This window comes from Triticum urartu, chromosome 5A, assembly GCF_056163025.1.
Source record: "Triticum urartu cultivar PI428250 chromosome 5A, HENAU_Tu73, whole genome shotgun sequence".
Lineage (NCBI taxonomy): Eukaryota > Viridiplantae > Streptophyta > Magnoliopsida > Poales > Poaceae > Triticum > Triticum urartu.
In genome coordinates, this window is record NC_141877.1 from 504,763,846 (window position 1) to 504,788,744 (window position 24,899).

The following is a 24,899-nucleotide window of genomic DNA, read 5'->3' on the forward strand; positions in this document are numbered from 1 at the left end:
GTAACCGCGGACGCCGACCAGGGCCAGGCCCACCTCTCTCCTAGGTGGTCTCAACCTGCCATGTCGCTCCGCCACAAAGTGACAGTCGGGGGCCGTCGGGAACCCAGGCCCACCACTACCGGGATGGAACCACCTATCCTTTCAGCCCCCACACCGAAATCACTCGCGGGTACTCTACGAGCCGACCCGACTTTAGTCACCAAGTATCACATATTATGTATATAAGTATATACCCGTGATCACCTCCCGAATGATCACGACCCGATAGTATAGCAGGGCAGACGGATAAGAATGTAGGGCCACTGATGGAATACTAGCATCCTATACTTAACATTTAGGATTGTAGGTAAAGGTAACAACAGTACTAGCAAAGACAGGTTATGCATCATGATAGGATTAACGAAAAGCAGTAACATGCTACACTACTCTAATGCAAGCAGTAGAGAGAAGAATAGGCGATATTTGGTGATCAAGGAGGGGGGCTTGCCTGGTTGCTCTGGCAAGAAGGAGGGGTCGTCAACACCGTAGTCAATCGGGGCACCAACAGCAGTGTCAGTCTCATAGTTTACCGGAGAGAAGAGGGGAAAGAAATAATTAATACAATGCAAGCAGAGGCATATCGATGCATGACATGACAAGTAACAGTGCCAGGTGTGCCCTAACACAATAGGATCGGTGATACCGGTGAAGGGTGGAAACATCCGGGAAAGTATCCCTGGTGTTTCGCGTTTCCGGACAGATGAACCGAAGGGGAAAAGTTACGCATTTGCTATGCTAGGGTGTGTGGCGGACGAACGAGCTGCGTATCCGGATTCGTCTCGTCGTTTTGAGCAACTTTTATGTACAAAGTTTTTCCATCCGAGCTATGGTTTATTTTATATTAATTTTAAAAGATTTAATCGATTTTCTAGATTTAATAAATTAATTCAATTTGAAAATTAATTAATGCATCAGCATGACGTCAACAGCCAACGTTGACTGTTGACCTAGTAGCTCGGGCGGAACAGGAAGGACACCGGCGTGGGCAGGCGCAGCCAGGGCGGCGTGATCCGCGTCAGGGAGAAGGAACAAGGGAGGGTGCGCAGTAGCAGCAGGCGAGCGGGGCACACATGGGGCAGCGATGGGTAGCGAGAGAGGATGAGCGGGGGGGGCAGGTCGCGGCCACGGCGGCGTGGTGCGCGGGTGCGGGACGGCGCGGTGGTGCTCGCGCGGGGACAGAGGGGAGAGGCCGGGGCCTCACCGCGGGGCTGTAGGGGTTCGGGCAATGGGGGTCGTGGGGGTGGACGGGGACGCCGTTTCGGCGAGGAGGATGGAGAGGCGGCGATCCAGGCGAGTGGCTTGAGGAGGAGACGAGGTCGAGGTGGTCCTCGGGCGGCGGCGACGGTCGATCCGGGCGGCATCGGGGTCGGGCCCCTCCTCGATCCAGATGGGATCGAGAGGAGATGGGGGAGAGGGAGAGGCGAGCGAGGGGGGGTGGGGGTGCGGTTAGGGTTTGACCGGGTGGGGGTTATGGGGATAAGGGAGTGAGGGGGCGGCTGGTTGGGCCGGCTAGGCGGCCTGGTGGCCTGGTGGCCTGCTGGGCCGAAGCCCAGTGGGGGGGGGTCTCCTTTTTCCTTTTTTGTATTTGTTTTGTTTTCTGCTAGCACAAAGGCCCATGTGTTTTGCAATGGGAGACATTATTACCTCCCTCATATGTCAGCGAGTTTCTTCGGTTTCATCAATGCAGTCTTCCATCCATCTTTATAATTGTTCACCACTTAATTAACGCATATAGGGTAACATATTCCTTCATTCCTTCCTTTAACGGGACTCATTCTCTTCTTCTCGTGTCATCATCCTCATTCTCTACTTATTGATACACAAGCCGATTTATTGAGTCTATCGACAACTGGTAACTTCAGGACATATATAAATTGATAGTTTTGGTTCTATGGAGATGAGGTGGTATTATTTATTTAATGATAATAGAAAGAGACGACTTAGTGAGTTGTATTATTTTCCAGGCACAACACAACATACGTTGTGTAATTGCAATCGACCTACTCGGAGCATATGTTACAACTAACAAAAAGGCCCGTGCGTTGCAACAGGAGAAAAAAATCCTTTCATATCTCTAGCCGGGTCAGTAGGACAAACTGTTCATGGCCGGTCGCAGGTTATGAGACCGAACCCTCCCATCGGCAATTTTATTTTTTGCCAGCTCTCCGGACCTGGGCCTTAGTGCGTCGCTAGGTGGGCTTTCTCTGTTTGGCCAAAACGGGTGGCAAGTAACGAAACCAAATAGCGCACACGAAATTAATTAAAGATGGACCAAACTAAGCAGGACGAAACCAAGAATATCACCTCCCTTTAATAGTGGGTATAGATTTGTTTTGTTCTCTGTTTTTATTCCTTTTCTTTTATTTATTTTCTTTTACTATTTTCTTTACTCTAGAGCATTTTAGCGTTTGCTAAAACTAGTGTTTTCTTCACAATAATTACCTATGTAATATTTGACACTAACCGAACATTTTTGTTTTAATGTTTGAAAACTTTGGTTGTTTGAAAAAAAATCAAATTTGAATTCGAATTGTTTTGAACTAACGTGAGATTAGCGACAGTAACAGATGTGACGTGGCTTCTTTAGCAGAGGTTTACTGTAGCTTAATTATCCGGGTGTTACAAAGCCAACGAAGTCCATAGAGATGTCCTCCCATGGAGCAACATGAACAGGCAAAGGCATGTATAACCCTGTGTTCTGGACTTGGCCTTTGTAGGTTTGACATATAGGGCATCGCTGACAAACTTTCCAGCATCTCTCTTTAGTTGTGGCCAAAAGTAGTGAGCTTCCAGGCTAGCGATAGTTTTGTCTCGTCCAATATGGCCACTAAGATCACTTGAATGGAGCTCTCTAACCAGCTTGTCACGTAGTGAACTTCTTGGAATGCACAAATGATCGTTTTTGAAGAGATATCCGTCTTGCATAAAATAGTCATCACCTAATAGTTGGCCCCTTGCGTGCTTTACCCAAACATGGCCAAAGTCTTCGTCACCCTCATACAACTCCTTTATTTGATCCATGCCCGAAAGTTCAGCTTCAAAAGAAGTCAAGAGGCATGCACGACGACTCAAAGCATCGACCACTCTGTTAGTTATTCCAGATTTATGCATGATGAGATAGTTAAACCTCTCAAGATATGCTGCCCATCTTCCTAGCATGCGGTCAACATGCTTTTGATTTCTAAAATGCTTCAAGGATTGATGGTCGCTATAAACAATGAATTCTTTAGGCAGCAAATAGACTTCCCAAGTTTTCAACGCTCTGAAAACGACATATAATTCTTGTTGATAGGTACTCCATTTCTGTCTAGCTTCACTGAACTTCTCACTAAAGAAAGCAATGGGCTTCCTTTCTTGAGATAGGACAGATCCAATGCCTACTCCACTTGCATCACACTCCAACTCAAAAGTCTTGTTGAAATCAGGTAGCACCAAGTCAGGAGCTTGTGATAGTTTTTGTTTAATCTCATTGAAACTAGGTTCAACTGCTTCTGTCCATTGGAACTTTCCTTTCTTCAAACACCCGGTAATTGGTGCCATGATAGTACTGAAATTCTTTACAAACCGCCTATAGAAAGTTGTAAGGCCATGAAAACTTCTTACCTCAGAAATGGTCTTCGGAGTTGGCCATTCTCGGATTGCTTCAACCTTAGAATCATCAACATGAATACCATCACATGTTATTACGAATCCTAGGAAAAGAAGTTGTGTTTGCAGGAAAACACATTTCTTCAAGTTGACGTAGAGCTCATTTTCCCTTAGTACTTCTAGCACCTTCCGAATGTGATCAAAGTGCTCATCCTCATCCTAGCTATAGATCAAGATGTCATCAAAATAGACCACATCAAAGTGGGACAAGAAGGGTCGAAGGACTTGATTCATTAAGCACATAAAGGTACTTGGTGCATTTGAGAGCCCAAATGGCATGACTAGCCATTCAAATAACCCTTCCTTTGTCTTGAAGGAGGTTTTCCATTCATCCCGGGTCTAATACGGATTTGATGATATCAACTTCTTAAATCTAGCTTTGTGAACACTCTTGCTCCACTAAGCTGATCTAACATATCATCCAAACGGGGAATAGGAAATCTATACCTTACAATGATCTTGTTAATGGCTCTACTGTCCGTACACATGCGCCAAGATCCATCTTTCTTTGGCACGAGCAGGGTTGGTACAACACACGGGCTAATACTTTCTCAAATGTGCCCCTTTTGCAGCAATTCCTCCACTTTCTCCTTCAATATATCATGCTCCTTTGGGCTCATTCGATAGTGTGGAAGATTAGGAAGACTTGCTCCCTGAATTAAGTCAATTCTATATTGAATTCCTCTCATCGGTGGCAAGCCTTGTGGCTCACTAAGTATGTTATGAAATTCTACCAATAAACCACATATCTTTGCTAGAATTTGAACAATCAAGTGCTCTTCTCCTTTTACAACAAGTGCAGCACACAAATCTGCCTCCTTCAAGTCTTCCATAAACTCATGAGAGGTATGGGAGATAGTTAACATAGTTTTCGCCTCCTCCTTAGAGGTATTACCTTCGGTTTTGTTTGCTAAGATAATGGTCTTTCTCTTGTTCCAGATGAAAGAGTAAGAGTTTTCCTTGCCCTTGTGTGTAGTATCCACATCAAATTGCTAAGGTCTCCCAACAAGAACATGGCTAGCGTCCATATCAACTACGTCACACAAGACATTTGAGCGATAATGCTTGCCCAAGGAATGCGGCAGGTTGCATTGTTTGGTGATCCTCATATTCACTCCTTTCTTGATCCACCTAATAGTGTAGGGGTTTGAATGATCATGAGTATCAAGCCTCAAATGGCTCACCAACTTCTGGGAGATAAGATTCTCGCAGCTGCAACTATCAATCACTAACTTGCATACCTTACCATTCACTATGCATTTGCTCTCAAATAGTTTCTTTCATTGTGTGTCGTCAGGTTGTGGTGTGGAACATAGGAGACGCTGAATCACACATACCACCTCTTCACCTTCTTCTTGAAAAACCTCTTGTCCCTCTACATCTTCAAATTCGTATTCTTCCTCATTGCCTTCAGCATTATGGATAGTTGTGTTAACAAATTTCCTTAGTGGACAGCTGCTGGATATGTGTCCCTCTTCACCACATTTATAGCATTTTGGGCCTTCATTGGACTTGCCCTTGCCTCTAGTTTGCTTCTGGATGGGTCATTTTGCCTTTAGTGGAGCCGTCTTTTCTTCCACTCTATTAGGCTGACCCCTAGACGAGCCTTTGGTATGATGATATGGAGGATATGGAGCTTTAGTTGCCTTTCTTGTCCTCACAAACCTCTCGACCTTTAAGGGTAGAGCTTGTGCTTGATCAACGAACCAGATTTGTTGCAGCATCAGTCGATCTTGAATAGCATCATTGAGACCATTGATGTACCTTGCAACTTGTTGATCTTCAGTTTCAGCAAGGTTGCACCTCACTTGTAGCCTTAGAAACTCCCCTGTGTAATCTGAAATAGTCCTATTTCCTTGAGCACAATTTTGAAATTGGATAAATAGGATCTGTTCATAATCAACAGGCAAAAATCTCCCTTTCAAGAGACTTTTCGCCGCCAAGTCCTCACACGAGGTTCTCCTCTCAGCCTACCGTCTTCTTGAACGTGATATCACCATGCACCGACTCCTCCTTTTAGCTTGTATGCGACCAAAGGGACTCTACGATCTTCCGGATCCTCCATGACCTCAAAGAAAGTCTCCACTTCATATAACCAATCTAGGCACCCTTCTATCTCAACATTTCCATTAAAAGTTGGGATCTCAGCTTTCACCTTGTATGTATCCCTTGCATATGTAGGGTTGGATACTCTTCGATATGCATAGAGATCAGCTTCTTCAAGGGCTTCATCATATTCTTCACCTTCAGAAGTTTCAACATAAATTGGCCTTCTTGAAGCACGTTGAACAACACATTGTTGTGGCGGTCTTGCTCCAAGATTACCTCTCCTTCTTATTTGATGAACATCTTCTTCTTCTTTAGAAGAATCTCCTTCATTGGTAGCAGGGGGGACATCCTTTCTTATCATCTCAACCAGCTGATCAAATCTCCGATTAAGATCTTCATGCAACTCTTTGATTTGTTGTTCTGCAGCATCCATCCTCTTCTCCAATTGCTCCATTGCTTGTTGCAGCTTGCTCTCGAAGAGGACAACAAGAACTAGTATGGGTTAACGAGGCTCTGATACCACCTGAAGCAGCACAAAGGTTGTGGAGGAGCAACTCCACTTTGCTGCTACAATGTGTACAACACAAGTGTTGAAGGAACAACTTCAACGTGCTGCACTAGATATCACTCTAGAGGCGAATGTAGGCCGATATGGCAGCGGGAGTTTCAATCCAAAACTCATAGAGCACAAGATCTACTCCAAGATCTTAGATAAGAACAACAAGTTCTATTATAGGTAGTGGGTACATAGTCTAGTTTGCAAAGTAGAGGCGAGGACCTCTATTTATAGGGCTTTGGGAAGCCTTCACATGCTTCTACTTATAGCTGGAACACTCTAGAAAATATTATTTAGGATTCATCTCTCTACTCACAACTACTTATAACTAGAGAACTCTAGAAACAGTGGGTAGGGTAAAGAAATCAAAAGAAATACTACACTAGAGTGGAAGCATCTAGAAGTAGCCAAACATATCTGGCATGTGTATTCTTTCTTCTCATCTAGTGTTCCTCATCAGTGGGTGCGTGCGTGCATTGCAGTGGTGCTGGGCGGAAGAAAAGTGATGGCCAGGCGAGGTGAGTGGTGAAGGGAGGGAGCAAAATTGAGACAAAAAAAGAAGACAGGGAAAGGGTCTCATGCTAGGGTTGGAAAACTTATCAGATCAAGATGGGTGAGGGTGAGACAGAAGGGAGCTTGGTGGCGATGAGCTCACCGCCGAGCAAGGACCCCCACTCTGTCGTGAGCTCCTCTTCCCCTGTTCACTCCCTGTTTGAGTGATTGGTGCTTGTTGTTGCTTGGTTGTTGGCATTCGAATCACTTGTTTCACTAATGTGACGAGTCTTAACTGCAGGTTTTTGTGTGTTGTTGCTATGTTTGATTGCTGATGTTGTTGCGTGGAATTGTTAATGTGTGAGTGGTGCCAGTTTGTGACCGTGTGGTTGATGCCACTGCTTGCTTCCCACCGTCATTTCAAAGCGCCTGGGCATCACGTCCGGTTAGGGCAACTCTCGTGAACATGTTTGGATGCGAAGCTCATCAAATCTCGTGAACATGTTTGGATGTGTCAGGGATAGGGGCAGACACAATCGAACTAGAGTCATCAAATGTTCATCCTTTGTTTTTATGTTCTATACATGAAGTACTCAAAACAATCAAGGATAAACAACATAATTCTTAAGCAATTGAAATAAAATTATTCCAATCTAAACATAAAGTTTTGAAATAAAATAGATCAAGTTTAAATTCATCTTAGTCAGACACATGTTTTAATTGTCCATTTGAAAGAAAGATGGTCAACTAGATCATTCCGTAGTTGCTCATGAGTTTGTTGATATTGAATTTGATGTTGCATTTTGATAAAATCTAAAATTTCGTAGATTCTGCTTCAGTTTTGCTCTAGAAGCTGGATATTATCACCCACGTTTGAAGAATCCAGACCTTGGTGAACTCCATCATTCCCATCCTCCACAATCATGTTGTGCATGACTACACAAGATGTCTTCACCTCCCATAATGCCCTTGGATCCCATAATTTAACAGGTCCGCAAACAACTGTAAAACATGCTTGAAGCACTCGAAATGTCCTCTCATCATCCTTTCTAGTAACTTGTCTTTGGGTAAGTGACATCTTTTTCTACCTCTTGGGTCGGAGATGGTCTTCACAAAAGTCGCACCTGGATCTTAGACTATCACGGAGATAGTACCACCATTTTGTAGACATGACCATTGATGGTATAGCTGCACTGACGAGCTCCACACACACACCTTGCAAATAATGGAGACTGCTACAACACGTTGATGTCATTGTGATACCTAAGCATGCCAAAGAAAGAGTGCTAATTTTGTAAGGCATGCGATCCAACTGCTTCAAGAATGATGGCGGGCCTTTTGCAATGGCCTTGGTTTGTTGAGCATATGGGCAATTCTTTTATTTTCGGTGCATACGATCCATGGATCCTAGCATACCTATAAATCCTCATGATTCTCCAATTGCCATGAGCATTGTTGTGTCTGTGGGAGTTGGTTCTCTCAAGTACCCCGCTCCAAACACCTGCACCATTGCAGTGGTAAATCTGACCATCACTTCAAGGCATGTGCTTTCAGACATCCAGAGGTCCTGATCGCACAAATTTGCGGCAGTGCCATAGGCAATAGGTATGTACATCATGGTAGATGAGATCAAACAATTGTCGCCGCATCCAAAATCAATGGCGCAAATAGAGCTCGAATGGTGCATCAGGGGCAAAGTAGTCGTTGACCAACATCAGATGCCCTCGTGCCCTATTCAATTTGACAATCGATGTCACTTTGTTGAACCCTTGTAGTTTGAGAACATTCTCCTCCACAAGTACCGCGTCTGCAAGTACTGTCATCATCATCATCATCATCGTCGTCGTCGTCGTTGTTTCATCTTCATATTCCTTCTCCTCACCTGATGAAGACGACTCCATGAACTCGTTGTTGAAGTACTCCTTGTCCGAATCCATCGTGTCTGTGTAACGCCTCGAGACCAATGTGTCAGGTGTCTTCCAGTTATTCGCTGACATTGCCATATCAATCGCTTGCTTGTTGCATCTTGTCATGTCATCATGTGCATTGCATCATCATGTTTTCAAAACTTGCATCCGTCCAGGTCTCCTCGTTCTCTCCGTTGTCCGTTCTGAGCCCAACCACACTTGCACGCACCCGCGGCACTTCCGAAATATTATTTTATAAGTGGCTGGAAAATATTCTCGGAATGGGTTGAAAGTTGGCATGCAGTGTTGTTATGTTGTTAGTAGGTCGCCTGCCAAGTTTCATCGCATTCGGAGTTCGTTTGATGCCCCAATGGATAACAGTAGCGACAATATAGTCGATCAAATCGGCGGACGTTTTCGGTCTCGGAAAACTGTTGCCGGGCTTTCCCTCTTTTCCTCCCTATACCATCTACATAGTCCGCTATCAACCGCCAGGCCCTGAAACCCCTCCTTGCATCAGTGCATCGAACCCCTCGCGCGCGTCCGAAAGTTGTCCCGAACCCGACCCAGACAGTCGTCACTGTTGGGTCCGGATCATCCCCGAACATCTATAAAATATCATCGTTTTATTTATTGGGCTCCCTAGCCTATTTGTTCTCATCCCTCGGATTTCGATCGAAAGATCTAAACATCTTTTCTTCCCATATATATAGTCTATCCCTAGTCCATTTTGGACCAAACCCTATCTCCTAGGGATCCTCCGCGCCGCCGCCGCCCACTGACCATCTCCCTCGGGATCCCTCCCGATCCACCCACTCGGTCTCCCCCTTCCTCGGGTCTTGTCCGATTCGTCCAATCGATCCAAAATCCACCGGGTCAACCACCACCACCTCCTCTCGATCCATCCTCGCACCCGAGCAGGAGCGCTCGGTCTCGTCTCCCTGCGCCGTCGTGCACCCCGCGTCCCCGAGCACCTTCCCCCTCGCTGCCCAACGGCGCTGCCGACCAGCAACACCAGCGCCTCGCGCCCGAACGCCCGCCGCCGGCAGCAATGGCCAGCAGATGAGCGCCGTCCCCATTCCCCTTTTCTTCCCGTGCTCTCTGTCCTCCTTTTCCCTCTCCCTTGACTTTCTCTCTCTTTTGCCCTCTGTACAGGACTGCAGCCATGGCCACCGTCGTTGCCTCCTACCTCGCCTCGGTTCCGCCACCATTGAAGGCCGAACGCCGCCGCAGGAGCAGCTATGAATTCGCCGTTTCCCACTCCTCCTGCCACATCAGCCGCGTTTCCCCGTCCCCGGCGTCGACGTGGAGCCGCGCCAAGACGTCCCCGCTGCTCTGCTTCCTGATGAATGGAGGACATGCACCATCTTCTTCAGCTCCGCCCGAACGCCACCTTGCCGAAGAGCCCATGCCAGGGTCATCCTCTTCTTCTGACCCGACGCCGTCCCAGGAGCTTGCCGTCAGATCCGGCGATCGCCTCCCGTTCCCGTCGCTCCGCCGTGCGCCAATTCCCTGCTGCCGCCGTCGTGCCCTGCTTCCGCTCCTCCCGCTTGCCTCTGTACGCGAGGAAAGCAAGCGAACAACCGCGTGCGTTGACCGTGCCCGCGTGGCCCACAACGCCAAGTCACAGCCAGACCCGCCGGCCTGCTGCAGCACCGACTGGGCCTCAACCCACTGGGTGAGGCCACACCCGAGCGCCTTTTTTTGTTTTCCTCCTGTTGGGCCAAGTCTCAGATGCGGCCCGATTCATGTTTTTTTCCGTGGAATGAATTTAGATATTATTCCAGAGACTGCAGTTTTTCAGAAAAACCCTTAATGTTCATGCATATAATAACTTCAGAACCGTGCATCGGATTAAAATAAGTTATATATGAAACATGCTTAGAATTTTGTCTAGTTTCATAATTTCCAACTTTGATCCATGTTTAAAATGCTGTTTTCATATAATTTGCCTATTCCCATGGTAAAATGCTTTAATTCATAACTAAATAACCGTAGCTCGGTTTTAAATAAAATTTATATGTAAATGGGGTAGAAAAATGCCTAGTTTAACATGGTGCACTCATCTAGCATGTTTAAAAACTCTAAAATTTGGTTTAGATCAGAACAGTACCAAATCCGTAAATATGCACATGAGAATTTTCTGGACTTGCTGCTTGTTGTTCCGGCCTCATTTAAACTTGCCTAGATAGGTAGTTTTACTATGCTTCACCTTTTGCCATGTTTAATAACATTTAATATTGATGGGTACCTAAACGAGATAGAACTAAATAAGTCTCGGGTCCACTTAACTTGTAGTTTTGCTTGTGCACTTTGCCATACCATGCCTCATTAAACCGGACATGCATCATACTTGATTGTGCATCATGCCATTATTATGTGATGGGTGTTTACTATGTTGTTTGCTTCTTTTCGGTGTTGCTTCTTTGGGTTAGTTCCGTTAACGTCACGTTTGTGAGGATCCGTTCGACTACGTCCGTTTGTCTTCTTCATGGACTCGTTCTTCTTCCTTGCGGGATCTCAGGCAAGATGACCATACCCTCGAAATCACTTCTATCTTTGCTTGCTAGTTGCTCGCTCTATTGCTATGCCGCGATACCTACCACTTGCTATATCATGCCTTCCATATTGCCATGTCAAGCCTCTAACCCACCTTGTCCTAGCAAACCGTTGTTTGGCTATGATACCACTTTGCTCAGCCCCTCTTATAGCATTGCTAGTTGCAAGTGAAGCTGAAGTTTGTTCCATGTTGGGACATGGATATGTTGGGATATCACAATATCTCTTATTTAATTAATGCATCTATATACTTGGCAAAGGGTGGAAGGCTCGGCCTTATGCCTGGTGTTTTGTTCCACTCTTACCGCCCTAGTTTCCGTCATACCGGTGTTATGTTCCTTGATTTTGTGTTCCTTACGCGGTTGGGTTATAATGGGAACCCCTTGACAGTTCGCTTTGAATAAAACTCCTCCAGCAAGGCCCAACCTTGGTTTTACCATTTGCCTCACCGCCACCTACTTTTCCCTTGGGAGTCGCGCTCCCGAGGGTCATCTTTATTTTAACCCCCCCGGGCCAGTGCTCCTTTGAGTGTTGGTCCAAACTAGAGCCCCTTGTAGCGCCACCTCGGGGAAACTTGAGGGTTGGTTTTAGTTGTACAGATTGCTTATCCGGTGTGCCCTGAGAACGAGATATGTGCAGCTCCTATCGGGATTTGTCGGCACATTCGGGCGACTTTGATGGTCTTGTTTTACCATTGTCGAAATGTCTTGTAACCGGGATTCCGAGTCTGATCGGGTCGTCCTGGGAGAAGGAATATCCTTCGTTAACCGTGAGAGCTTGTGATGGGCTAAGTTGGGATACCCCTGCAGGGTTTTGAACTTTCGAAAGCCGTGCCCGCGGTTATGGGCAGATGGGAATTTGTTAATATCCGGTTGTAGAGAACTTGACACTTGACTTAATTAAAATGCATCAACCGCGCGTGTAGCCGTGATGGTCTATTTCCGGCGGAGTCCGGGAAGTGAACACGGTTCTTGGGTTATGCTTGGACGTAAGTAGTTTCAGGATCACTTCTTGATCACTTCTAGTTCACGACCGTGCTTTGCTTCTCTTCTCACTCTCATTTGCGTAAGTTAGCCACCATATATGCTTAGTGCTTGATGCAGCTACACTTCATTACCTTACCCTACCCATAAGCTTAAATAGTCTTGATCTCGCGGGTGTGAGATTGCTGAGTCCTCGTGACTCACAGATACTTCCAAACAGTTGCAGGTCCCGGTGATACCAGTGCAGGTGACGTAACCCAGCTCAAGTTGGAGCTCGATGAAGATCGTGTTCGTTGTGTTGTTTCGTTTCTAGTTGATCAGTAGTGGAGCCCAGTCGGGGCGATCGGGGATCTAGCATTAGGGGTTGTCTTTCTTTATTTGGTTTCGTAGTCGGACCTTGATTGTATTCTGGATGATGTAATGCTATATTTATATATTGTGTGAAGTGGCGATTGTAAGCCAACTCTTTATCCCTTTCTTATTCAGTACATGGGATGTGTAAAGATTACCCCTCTTGAGACATGCCTACCATGTGGTTATGACTCTAAGTCGTGCTCCGACACGTGGGAGATATAGCCGCATCGTGGGTGTTACAGTTTGCCTCAAAGTAAACAATGAGAATGGTAACATAATTTGGCAACAACACTTGGCTAAACACTTGTCGGACATGGTGTCTGCCATGGACGGTAACGGCAGGGCACATGCCATATCCGGGATGAAACGACGATGTAGTCAAAGGTGGGAAGGCGCATGGATGGAGCAGCGGAGGTCCGACAAAGCCTAGGCATAGGTCAAGGTAGTATAGTGGCGACGTTGGTTATCGAGGGAGAAGATACGAATCACAGGGGAGGGACGAAGTGGGGGGGGGGGTGATGACCCACAACTATAGGGGATCAATCGCAGTCCTTTCAATAAGAATGTCGAACCCAATGAGGATCAGAAGGAAATTACAAGCGCTTTTCAGCAAGGTATTTTTTGCAGGCACTGAAATTATCAGTAACAAATAGTTTTGTGATAAGATAATTCGTACGAGTAACAAGTAAAAAGTGTAACAAATGTGCAACAAGGTGTCCCAATCCTTTTTATAGCAAAGGCTAAGCCTGGACAAACTCTTATATAAAGCAAAGCGCTCCCAAGGACACATGAGAATTATTGTCAAGTTAGCTTTTATCATGCCCATATTATTCATGTTCATTACTTTGATAATTTGATATGTGGGTGGACCGGTGCTTGGGTGCTGTCCTTACTTGGACAAGCCTCCCACTTATGATCAACCCCTCTCGCAAGCATCCGCAACTATGAAAGAAGAATTAAGACAACTCTAACCATATCATGAAACATGTGGATCCAAATCAGCCCCTTATGAAGCAACACATAAACTAGGATTTAAGCTTCTGTCACTCTAGCAACCCATCATCTACTTATTACTTCCAAATGCCTCCCCTATGCCCAAATCATGGTGAAGTATCATGTATTCGACGCTCACATAACACCACCAGAGGAAAGACAACATACATCTCATCAAAATATCAAACGAATACCAAATTCACATGATTAGTTATAACAGGACTTCTCCCATTTCCTCAGGAACAAACGTAACTACTCACAAAGCATGTTCATGTTCAAGATCAGAGGGGTATTGAATATCATTAAGGATCTGAACATATGATCTTCCACCAAATAAACCAACTAGCATCAACTACAAGGAGTAATCAACACTACTAACAACCAACATGTACCAATATGAGGTTTTGAGACAAAGATTGAATACAAGAGATGAACTAGGGTTTGAGAGGAGATCATGCTGATGAATATTGACCCCCTCTCGATGAGAGGATCGTTGCCGATGATGATGACTCCGATTTCCCCCTCCGGGAGGGAAGTTTCCCCGGCAAAACAACCCCGTCGGAGCCCTAGATTGCTTCTGCCCAGGTTCTGCCTCGAGATGGCGGCGCTTCATCCCGGAAGCTCTCTTTTAATTTTTTCTAGGTCAAAACGCTTCATATAGTAGAAGATGGACACTGGAGACTTGCGAGGGGGCTCACAAGCCCTAGGGGCAGGGCTCGCCCCCAGGCTTGTGGCCACCTGGTGGGTCCTCCTCTGGTATTTGTTTGCCCAATATTTTGTATATATTCCAAAATTATTCTCCGTAAATTTTCAAGACTTGGAGTTGTGCAGAATAAGTCTCTCAGATTTTCTCCTCTCCGGTCCAGAATTCCAGCTGCCGACGTTCTCCCTCTTCATGTAAATCTTGTAAAATAAGAGAGAAAAGGCATAAGTATTATACCATAATGTGTAATAACAACCCATAAGGCAATAAATATCAACATAAAAACATGATGCAAAATGAACGTATCAACTCCCCCAAGCTTAGACCTCGCTTGTCCTCAAGCGAAAGCCAAAATTGATAAATATGCCCACATTTTTAGAGATAGAGGTGTCAATAAAAATAAAATACGAACACGAGGGCATCATGATCATTTTTAGAACAACAACATATTGTCATATAATTTCTTATGCCAAGGTGATAAATCATTCACAAGGTAAAGTATGAAACAAAAACTTTATTGAAAACTAACAAACTATGATCTTAGTCATTGAAGCAATTGCAATTTATCATAATATCGAAAAGAGTCAATATAAGAGCCATTTATAGCAAGCCCACATACTCAACCATCTTTTAGTCTTTCACAATTGCTAACACTCACGCGATACTTATGAGATCAAAGCCTCAATCGGATATAGAGAAAGATAGGGGCTTATAGTTTTGCCTCCCAACCTTTTACCTCAAGGGTAATGTCAACAACAATACTTTATGATACCCTACATCCGAGTGGATATATATGTTTGGATCTTTCCCCAACACATAGTGCTTGCCAAAAAGAAAAGATGTAAAAAGGAAAGGTGAAGATCACCTTGCCTCTTGTATAAAGGTAGAAGGTAAAAGTAAAAAATAGGCCCTTCGCAGAGGGAAGCATTGTCATGCGCTTTTATGGTTGGATGCACAAAATCTTAATGCAAAAGAACGTCACTTTATATTGTCGCTTGTGATAAAGAACTTTATTATGCAGTTCGTTGCTTTTATTTCTTCCATATCACAAGTTCGTATAAATCTTATTTTCCTCACACTAAAAGATCATACATATTTAGAGAGCATTTTTTATTGCTTGCACCGATGACAACTTACTTGAAGGATCTTACTCAATCTCCATAGGTAGGTATAGTGGACTCTCATGGCAAAACTGGGTTGATGGATTTTGGAAGCACAAGTAGTATCTCTACTTGGTGCAAAAGATTTGGCTAGCATAGGATTAGAAGCAAGTTCTACATGTTGGAGGATCCATGACAATATAACTTCTATTCAGATATAAGAAAACATAATCCATTATGTTGTCTTCCTTGTCCAACATCAACTTATTAGCATATAATATTTTAATGAGTTCTCACAATTATAAAAGATGTCCAAGATAGTATATTTATATGTGAAACCTCTCTTTCTTCATTACTTCTTATTAATTGCAACAATGACCAATACTATGTTTGTCAACCTTCAACAAAATTTTATTCATCATACTCTTTATATGTGAGGTCATCACTTCCCATAAGATCATTATATTATCTTTTTATTTCTTTTCTTCTTTTCCAAGATCAAGGCAAGAAAGTAAAGCCCTCACTCCAAAATACTCTTTATTATATAACTCACAAACCCGATTACATAGATAGATCACAAAGCAAAACTCAAAGACTAGATCATGCTAAAAACAAAAGACTTTATTCTACTAAACCAATATATAACCAAAAGGATCGAACTAAGGAAAACGATAAAGGTAAAGATGTGACGATGATATGATATTGGGGCACCTCCCCCAAGCTTGGCACAAGCCAAGGGGAGTGCCCATACCCATTTAATCAAATTTCCTTCTTCGGAGGTGGTGATGATGGAGTTGATGATGATGTGTCTGTCAGCTTCATTAAGGTACCATTCAGGACTTGCAATTCTTGGAGTACACGTTGGAGCATATCTGCATTCTTTTGAATTTCCTCCAAAAGATGCTTATTTTCAGGCCACCAAGAACCATTCCCTGCATCACTTTCACTTAGACGGGATATATCCCAATGGGAGGGTATATGTGCACAAGGAGTATTCTCCACTCCGTATTATGAACCAAATTATGAAAGTTGTTCCAATGTAACCTATGTAAGGGCCTCCTAGGGGGAAGCCTTGCTCGTATCTCTTGGCCTTCATGGTTACTTGTAGTCCCTATTGCTTGGTGGGGATTCAGAGTAGTGGAGATGCCAGCCAGAGTGCCTCTCTCTGAAGCCGGAGGGTGAACCTCAAGTGAATCCCCCTCATCCTCCTCCATCGTGACTTCCTCGGAATCCTCCCTCCAGAGTTCCATCTGCATCAACCAAGCATCGTCTTCCACATTATTGGAGGAGGAAGAAGACATGATGCCTGGCCATGAGAACTCATGTAGAAAACAGCTCAAAACAAGAACACGGGATATTGTCGTGGTACGGTGGTTAAAACCTTCGGGAGGTTATATAATGAATTTTTATTGTGCATAACAAGTATTCTGGGAGAAAACATAGTCCGGAGGGCACACGAGGTGTCCGCAAGCCAGGGAGGCGCGCCCAGGGAGGTAGGGCGCGCCCCCACGGCTTGTCGCCTCCTCGTGCGCTATTCAGACTACTTCTTATTTTTGTATTTTTTTTAAATATTCCAAAATGAAGCAAAATTGCCATTGGAGGACTTTTGGAGTCAGTTTACTTACCGTATCACATACCTATTGCCTTTTCAGGGCTCTGGACCATTTTAGAAAGTTTCCCTTATGTACTCCTCCGGTGTTATGGTATTAATAATATTGGTTTCGACATTTATGGGATTATCTGAGATATAATGTTTGATTCTTTTCCCATTTACCACCTTCGGGTTGGTACCCTCGGCATTGTTGATCTTGATGGCACCAGAACGATAAACTTCCTTGATAATGTAAGGCCCTTTGCATTTAGAGAGAAGTTTTCCTGCAAAAAATCTTAAACAAGAAATGTATAGCAAAACATGGCCACCTACATTGAATTCACGCTTTTGTATCCTTCTGTCATGCCATCTTTTAACTTTTCCTTTAAACAATTTGGCATTTTCATAGGCTTGGGTTCTCCATTCATTAAGTGAGCTAATGTCAAATAAGCTCTTCTCACCGACAAGTTTGAAATCATAGGTGAGCTCTTTAAATTAATTGCCCAATAAGCCTTATGTTCAAGTTCGAGAGGTAAGTGACATGCTTTTCCATAAACCATTTTATATGGAGACATACCCATAGGATTTTTATAAGCACTTTTGTAAGCCCATAGTGCATCATCAAGTTTCTTAGACTAATTCTTTCTAGATCTATTAACAATCTTTTGCAAGATCAATTTTATTTCACTATTGCTTAATTCTACTTGACCACTAGAGTGAGGATGATAAGGAGATGCAATTATATGGCTAACATCATACTTAGCAAGCAATTTACGGAAAGCACCATGAATAAAGTGTGAACCACCATCAGTCGTTAAATATCTAGGGACTCCAAATCTCGAAAAAATAACTTCTTTAATAAGCATTTTAATAGAAGTGTTGTGATCAGCACTACAAGTTAGAATGGCTTCTACCCACTTAGTAACGTAATCAACAAAAACTAAAATATGTGTATACCCATTAGAGGATAGAAAATGTCCCATATAATCAAATTCCCAGACATCAAATGTTTCAATAATAAGTGAATAATTCATAGGCATTTTCCGACGCCTACTAATATTACCAATCCTTTGACATTCATCACAAGACAAGACAAATCCCAAGAGGGACCTAGTCTTACCCCTGCAAAGTGCAATGCAGAAAGTGGTTTGAACCCAGGACCTCTTGACACAAGTGGGGAGGACTTCACCACTGCGCCAGGCCCGCCCTCTTAATAGTACATATTTTATGTGACTTAAAAATCATATCATTAATAACTTATATAGAATACAAATCCAATGTTACACATAAGCTTTTTTCAACGCAGTATAATCAAAATCGCTCACATACACTCATCTTTACGAGTGCACGCAAGTACACTCTATCCCTATGAGTACCTCCAAGAGACTGAGCCGGCATAACATTTTAAGATTTTACGAAGTCGTCATAAAGGCCTCACAATCGAGGGGAACGAACATCACCGAAAGCCTGAAATGAATTCAGGAAAGTGCGAGAACCAATGTAAGTCTAGGACGTGAACCCTGGTGGGCTAAAGATAGCACTGTCCCCCTAACCATCCAACCACATGTTGATTCACTATCATTAATAACCATATCCGCACCAACCATCTCATGAAACCACATGGACGACGAGATTCTTCGACAGCAACGCCTTCAGGAAGGGAGCGATACTCAAGCATCGCCGTCACTAGATCCAACCACCAAGGCCAGAATCTAGGTTTTCACCCTGAAGAATCAATCCGAGCATATCCGAACAATGCCTTCAACAAGGTAACGACGTAAAACAAACATCGCCATTGCCAGGTCAGACCTAGGCTTTCACCCCGAAGCTCAAGACCAGGTGCTCGAGTAGCACCACCATCGAAGTCACTTGAGTATTGTCGCCATCACTTTTCCACGATCCCAGCAGCTACATACAATGTCGCCATCGCCGCGCAACCATTCCTCTGTGTCAAGTTGTCGTCCATAATTTGCATCTCACTATCGAAATCAACCATTCGATCTTAAGAGATAAACACACGCGAAGATCTTTGGTGGCCACATAACTGTGGAGCCGTAGAAGGTCACAAAGCACACTCTGCAATCACCCCCACTTGACCGACCGGATCTTAGATCACCACCACCATCTGTGGACCGTAGCGTTGCCGGCCGGTCAACGCCCATGCGAAAGTCCAGCTCCTCACCGCCACAGTCCATCTCCGAGCAGAGAACCCGATGCATGCTGGCCCCTGCGCCAAATCCGTCCGGATCTGGCCCGGAACCATGATCGGCCCCCACACAGACGTCCGCGCAGCAGCACCCGAGCCCAGCATGAGGGAGCCCCGGCGCCATCGGCACCACACACCCATGCAGCCACGAGGACGCCCGCCCGCAGCAGCATGCTTCACGGCTCGGCGCCGCTGCGTTCCCCGTCTGGCCATGCTTTGCCGAGAAATGCTACACTTACGCCCTGATTCCTACTGAATATTGTTACGGGCTGAGCTATGAAATATTGATTGGAAAGCGGGAGGGGATGGGACCCGCACTGAAAATCAGGGGTGGGAAGAGATTGGTGGAGAAAAGTCCGTAGGTGATTTCCGTGTCATGTTGTCTGTAAGTGTAGAATTATTGTGCTTTGCCACTGCTATGCCGTGACACATAGTGTCGGATACCTCGCTGATGCTGCAACCTGCTTTGGACGATCGCGCGGGTGAGTGCAATGCGCCGCCACCGCTGTTTCCAGATCGCCATCATGCTGCTACCATCAGCTATTGCGTGATTGCGTATGGCCGCAGCTGAGCACAAAGCCGCTCACCGCTGTTACTGCTTTTTATTCCGCCATCATGCAGCTGCTGATTGTTCATGCATCTGCCCTTCTTGCCGCCGTCGCTGCCGAGGATGGCCTCCATGGAACCACCCGGATCCTCGCCGCCACCATGGCTGCTTAGGCTTTGCCCGGGAGCAGCATCCGGCAGCGGCGAGGAGAGGAAGATCGGATCGGGAGGACCAGAAATTTTAGATCGCGATCGCCTCCCGTGTATAGATTATATAAAGTACTTCACGATGAATCTAGACTAAATTTCACAAGATGGTACCAAATCGAAAATCCTAGACTTACGGGATGGTTTTACGGAAGTGTGCCACGGGGTGTACGTGTCCCACACTCATTAATCAACTCCTCCGTGAAATTCACGAGGTGGGCCTTTCTTTTCCTCCTATTTGCAATGGCAAGTTGACAACTCAGCCTGTAAGCTTACTTCTCTATAAATCTGTCCGTAGCTCTAGCAAAACTCGTACCATCTTTTGTACGATTAACACAACTTCTGACCGCCCGCCCGTATGTTTGAAAAGACAGCATACGTAAACCAGCTGTAGAAATCCCGGCCATCAGCATGTACGTCCGTCTCTCGCGAGCAAAGCTACGTCTACGGGCAGATTATTACTTACCGCTTAAGCTGATGTGGCAGGATTTGATTGGAGAAGGAAAGGAAAGGGGCCCACCCAGTAAAAATCATGCGGGGTTTATTAGCTGAGGTTGGAGAGGCCCGTAGGCAATTGTTGTAGGTGTAGCATTTTGGGTGTCTCTTTATCTTCGTCTAGTTTCTTGTTCTTTCTTCTTCCTTCCGTTTCCCTTGTGAGTCTGCGAAGCCTCCGCGGGACTAGATACAAAGGGCGAGGCAGCCGCGGAAGGATACTACAAAGCACGCGCGAGAGGGAGACACGGTAAGGATATCCACGATGACGACGACGAGGAGGAAACGAGACGACAGACGCAGCGTCCTCGTTGCCTCCGTCTGCCTCTTCCTCCTCCTTCTCCTACCCTCTGCCGCTTCGTCCTCCTCCTCCTCCAGCTCCCTTCGGCAGCAGAGCAAGATCATCACCCATCTCCCCGGCTTCGACGGCCCCCTCCCCTTCCAGCTCCAAACGGGGTAGGGGGTACTACCTTACCTCTGGCTTTCTCCACTTGACAAACTGATTGATTTATTTCTCGTGTGACATGCATGTATCGCATGACGTCGCAGGTACGTCGAGGTGGACGAGAGCAATGGCGTCCGCCTCTTCTACTACTTCATCCGGTCGGAGAGGGATCCGGCGAAGGACCCCGTCATGATCTGGCTGACCGGCGGGCCAGGGTGCTCCGCCTTCTCCGGCCTTGTCTATGAGATCGGTAGGTAACCGAACTCTTCAAGTCCAGAACCATCGCCTCGTCTCCATCCGTCTTCCTTTCTCTTCCATTTTTAGGTACCGTGCATCTATATCTGTCGCAATCAAACTTCATATGTATCCACGAAAACTGTGACTTTTTTTGAGGGTCGCGAAAACTGAAACTAGCACTACTCGGTGTGGCTTTGTTCGCATGCCTTGTGCAGGGAAAATATCAGGTGCTCCCACACTTTAAATGCTTCCATCATGCTCCAAACTTCTAAAAATAAATTAGAATGTTTGAAAAAAATAAAATGTTTTTTTGTGGGTGAATAAAATAATTTTTTGAATGTTCACAGGACATTTTTACAGAATCCCTAAAAAGTTCAAACTCAAATTCGAAATACACAAGGAGAAACAAAGAAGACAAATCTGCATGAATAGTGTCACAGACAAAAGCAAAAAATGACGCTATTCGCACCCATATTTCTCTTTTTTGTTTCTCCATGTGTATTTCAAATTTAGATTTGAAAATTTTAGGGAATGTGAACACATGTCTTATGAACATGCACAATGTTTTTTTTTCACGGAAAATGCTAGCATGGGAACATTTGAGTGATGGGAGCACTGGATATGCAGTCACCTTCTAGGTGTCTCGAAGCAAATCCACTTCTACTACTGCTTGAATGGAGAGCTGAACATTTTGGAAAGACAATGCGCTCATGTAGCACTAGCCAAAATTCGTGCAAAACATGCATACACCTTTTATATATCAGGGTCTCAACAATCAGGTATATATGTGCAGGCCCTCTGAGTTTCGATCGTCGCACCGCCGTCAATGGCTTTCCCAAGTTGCTCTACAAACCAGACTCATGGACCAAGGCAGGTTTCAGTCTCAAAATCTTCTTCATTCTTACTATTTTCATGATTCTGAGTCGCACATGGATCCCTCTGTCTCCCAGGTGAGCAATATCATCTTCATCGATTCCCCCGTTGGAACCGGCTTCTCGTACTCCAAAACAGAGGAAGGATACAAATCGAGTGATACCAAAGTTGTCACCCAAATTGTCATCTTCATCAGAAAGGTCACACTTCCTCCTCAATCACCCAACCACCACTAGTACTAATGAATTGCAAATGCTTATTGTTCTTGCATGTACGTGTTGCAGTGGTTTGATGAGCACCCAGAGTTCTTGTCGAATCCTTTTTATGTTGCGGGTGATTCCTACTGTGGTATTACTGTGCCAGGCATCACCCTTGGAATAGCTAAAGGTAACTTCTATACATGCACAAGTTCTTCTCTCCTCCATACATATTTCATTTTCTTGTCTGAACAACTGGATGTATAACTTCTCCTAGGGATAGAAGATGGCAGTGGATCAGCTCTCAATCTAAAGGTTTGAAGACAATAGAGTGCAACTACCATGTTATGTATATGGATTTCTTTTCCGGCCCGCCTGTAGTACACAATTTTCAAATTTAGATTAGTTTGAAGTTTTTCTCTCAATTTGAAGATGGTCCAGGCTGGCATTTGCCCGCCTGAGTTCCTAAAAAAAGCTAGACTATTTTGAACTATTTTCCTCTCAATTTTGAAATGGCTCAGGCGAGCATTTGCCCGCCGTAGTTCCCTCAAAACAAAGTTAGATTTGTTTGAACTTTCTTCCTCTCAAATTGGAAATGGTTCTGGCGGCATTTGCCTGCCGTAGTTCCCTCAAAAAAAAGTTTGATTAGTTTCTTTCTTCCCTGCTAATTTGGCATGTTATGACCAGGGCTATCTTGTGGGGAATCCAGTCACAGCTTATTGGTACTACGATAATCCAGCTAAAATTCCATTTGCGCACGGGAAGGGTCTCATATCTGACGAAATGTACCAGGTACCATCTTTTTTTTTCTTTCGAAAGGGAACTTGCTACTTGCATCCATGCGTGACCCCTCATCTATTAAGTCAGTTTTTTTTAAATAGAAAATCTACTGCAAAAAAGTTGTACCTTTATGTTTGTCTTTGCAGTTTACTTTATTACTATTTCCAGGAGTACAAAGAGAGCTGCAATGCATGGGAATTCAGCCAGGAGTGCACAAAAAGTCATGCTGCCATCGACGAGGTATCCGATTCTTTTGCAAAGCAAAGTTTTGCCTTTCATTTCTCCCAATTAGTGAGTCAGTATCAGCCAAGTTGCATTTTTGTGAAGTGTGTCAAGGACATATGCCCAAACCACATCCTGGAGCCCCTGTGCGCTTTCGCGAGCCCGCGTCCATACAATCTGAAACTGAATTCAAGCGCACGAGAGATGCTCCAGCTGCAGGAGGACTACACTGCCAGGGCCGGGCTTCAGCTGTCTGAGATTTCTACAGAGTGTAGAGTTAGTAAACATAAACAGCACTACTCCCTCCGAATCCATATTAGTCTTCGCGGCATTAGTGTTGTACTAAAGCCGCGACAAGTAATATGGATCGGAGGGAGTAGTAAATTTGCAGCACGATGTTTTCTTATCTGAGAGTATTTCGTGTTTCACCGCAGACCGCGGAATATATGCTGTCCATGATATGGGCGAACAATGACACTGTCAGAGAGGCTCTTGGTATCCACAAAGTAATTGACGTCTGAATACGCATTGCTGCTTCCTGCTTGATATGGTATGGTTGATCATGATATTCTTAAGTACATTGCAGGGAACGGTTCCTTCATGGCTAAGATGCAACTTCGACATACGGTACACCAACGATATTTTCAGTTCGGTGGAGCACCATCTGGATGTGACCACCAGAGGCTACAGAAGCCTGATCTACAGCGGCGATCATGACATGATTGTACCTTCCATCGGCACGCAGGCTTGGATCAAGTCTCTCAACTTCTCCGTTGTGGATGAGTGGAGACCGTGGTATGTCGATGCACAAGTTGCAGGGTGAGGATTGATTTGTCCGTCCGTCATAAGGGTGTTGCAACTGAATAGGCTGAGACTTGTTCTGATGGATGCTCACATGCGACTTTTTCTCAAGTGCAGATATACAAGGTCATACTCAAATAACCTCACCTTTGCAACTGTCAAGGTATGCCCTTGATGTCTTCTCTTTGCTACACCATATAAATGTGTAGTAATATTTTTGTTTGTGAAACAGGGCGGTGGACATACTGCTCCGGAGTACATGCCAAAGCAATGCCTTGCTATGTTTGCAAGGTGGCTTTCTGGTGAGCCTCTTTGATGGTGTACATGCAGCCTCCGGTGGTGGTTACTGTGTCCATCACGTTGTAACTACATTGTGTCATGTACCTTGGAGCTATAGCAATAGTTGTTTAAGCTTGATTCACAGATGCAAACTTTGTTCCGTTCAATGTATAACAATGAGTGGATATGGCTATGTGCATCGCTTGACGTTTAAGTCGGGGGTAATCATCATTTTCGAAAAAAATAACAATGGGGGAATGTTCGCTGGTGGAAAGAAAAATAGAGCAGAAAAAGGTTGGTGGGCTTGCTTCGGTAACTATATGATGATATTATATAGCAGTACATACATAAATCTATCTATAAACCGATATCTATCTGCCTCCGTAGATAAGACTCCATCCAACGACCGTAATCAATTTGCATCCCCATGTATTAACTAATAAAACATAGCATTGCATTCATAATAGTATTCATCTAGCCCCGCCCTCATCATTGGAACAACATGTCGCCAATAATTTATCCGTCTTCTAGATGTCGTCGATGCAGACCATAATCTGCATCCGCTTCTGGACTACCTCCCAAGCTCCGCGCCAACGTTGGAGCAAACGCCATCGCAACAACGGAGCCCGGGGACACAGGT

The 24,899-nt window shown here is 44.8% G+C and overlaps 2 protein-coding genes across 4 annotated transcripts; both read left to right on the top strand.

The window, feature by feature from the left end:
* The first annotated feature begins 9,434 nt into the window (after window positions 1-9,434).
* On the top strand, window positions 9,435-12,688 carry LOC147972282 (uncharacterized). Of its 3 annotated transcripts, none has more exons than XM_087521377.1 (2): window positions 9,435-10,369; window positions 12,454-12,688. In XM_087521377.1, the coding sequence occupies exons 1-2, from the start codon at window positions 9,857-9,859 to the stop codon at window positions 12,487-12,489; spliced, it is 549 nt and encodes a 182-aa protein (XP_087377503.1). In that variant the 5' UTR covers window positions 9,435-9,856; the 3' UTR covers window positions 12,490-12,688. The 3 variants fall into 3 exon arrangements, with proteins under 3 accessions (XP_087377503.1, XP_087377504.1, XP_087377502.1); XM_087521378.1 differs by lacking the exon at window positions 12,454-12,688 and adding an exon at window positions 11,127-12,431; XM_087521376.1 differs by lacking the exon at window positions 12,454-12,688 and having other exon boundaries at window positions 9,435-9,753; window positions 9,845-11,105.
* A 7,855-nt stretch (window positions 12,689-20,543) lies between these two features.
* Window positions 20,544-24,524, top strand: LOC125507224 (serine carboxypeptidase-like 2). Its single transcript, XM_087523016.1, has 13 exons — window positions 20,544-20,881; window positions 20,975-21,120; window positions 21,901-21,977; window positions 22,058-22,180; window positions 22,265-22,367; window positions 22,455-22,492; window positions 22,865-22,969; window positions 23,126-23,197; window positions 23,285-23,455; window positions 23,614-23,685; window positions 23,766-23,998; window positions 24,098-24,143; window positions 24,213-24,524. Exons 1-13 carry the CDS (start codon window positions 20,691-20,693, stop codon window positions 24,294-24,296), a joined length of 1,461 nt encoding a protein of 486 aa, XP_087379142.1. The 5' UTR covers window positions 20,544-20,690; the 3' UTR covers window positions 24,297-24,524.
* The last annotated feature ends 375 nt before the right edge of the window (window positions 24,525-24,899 follow it).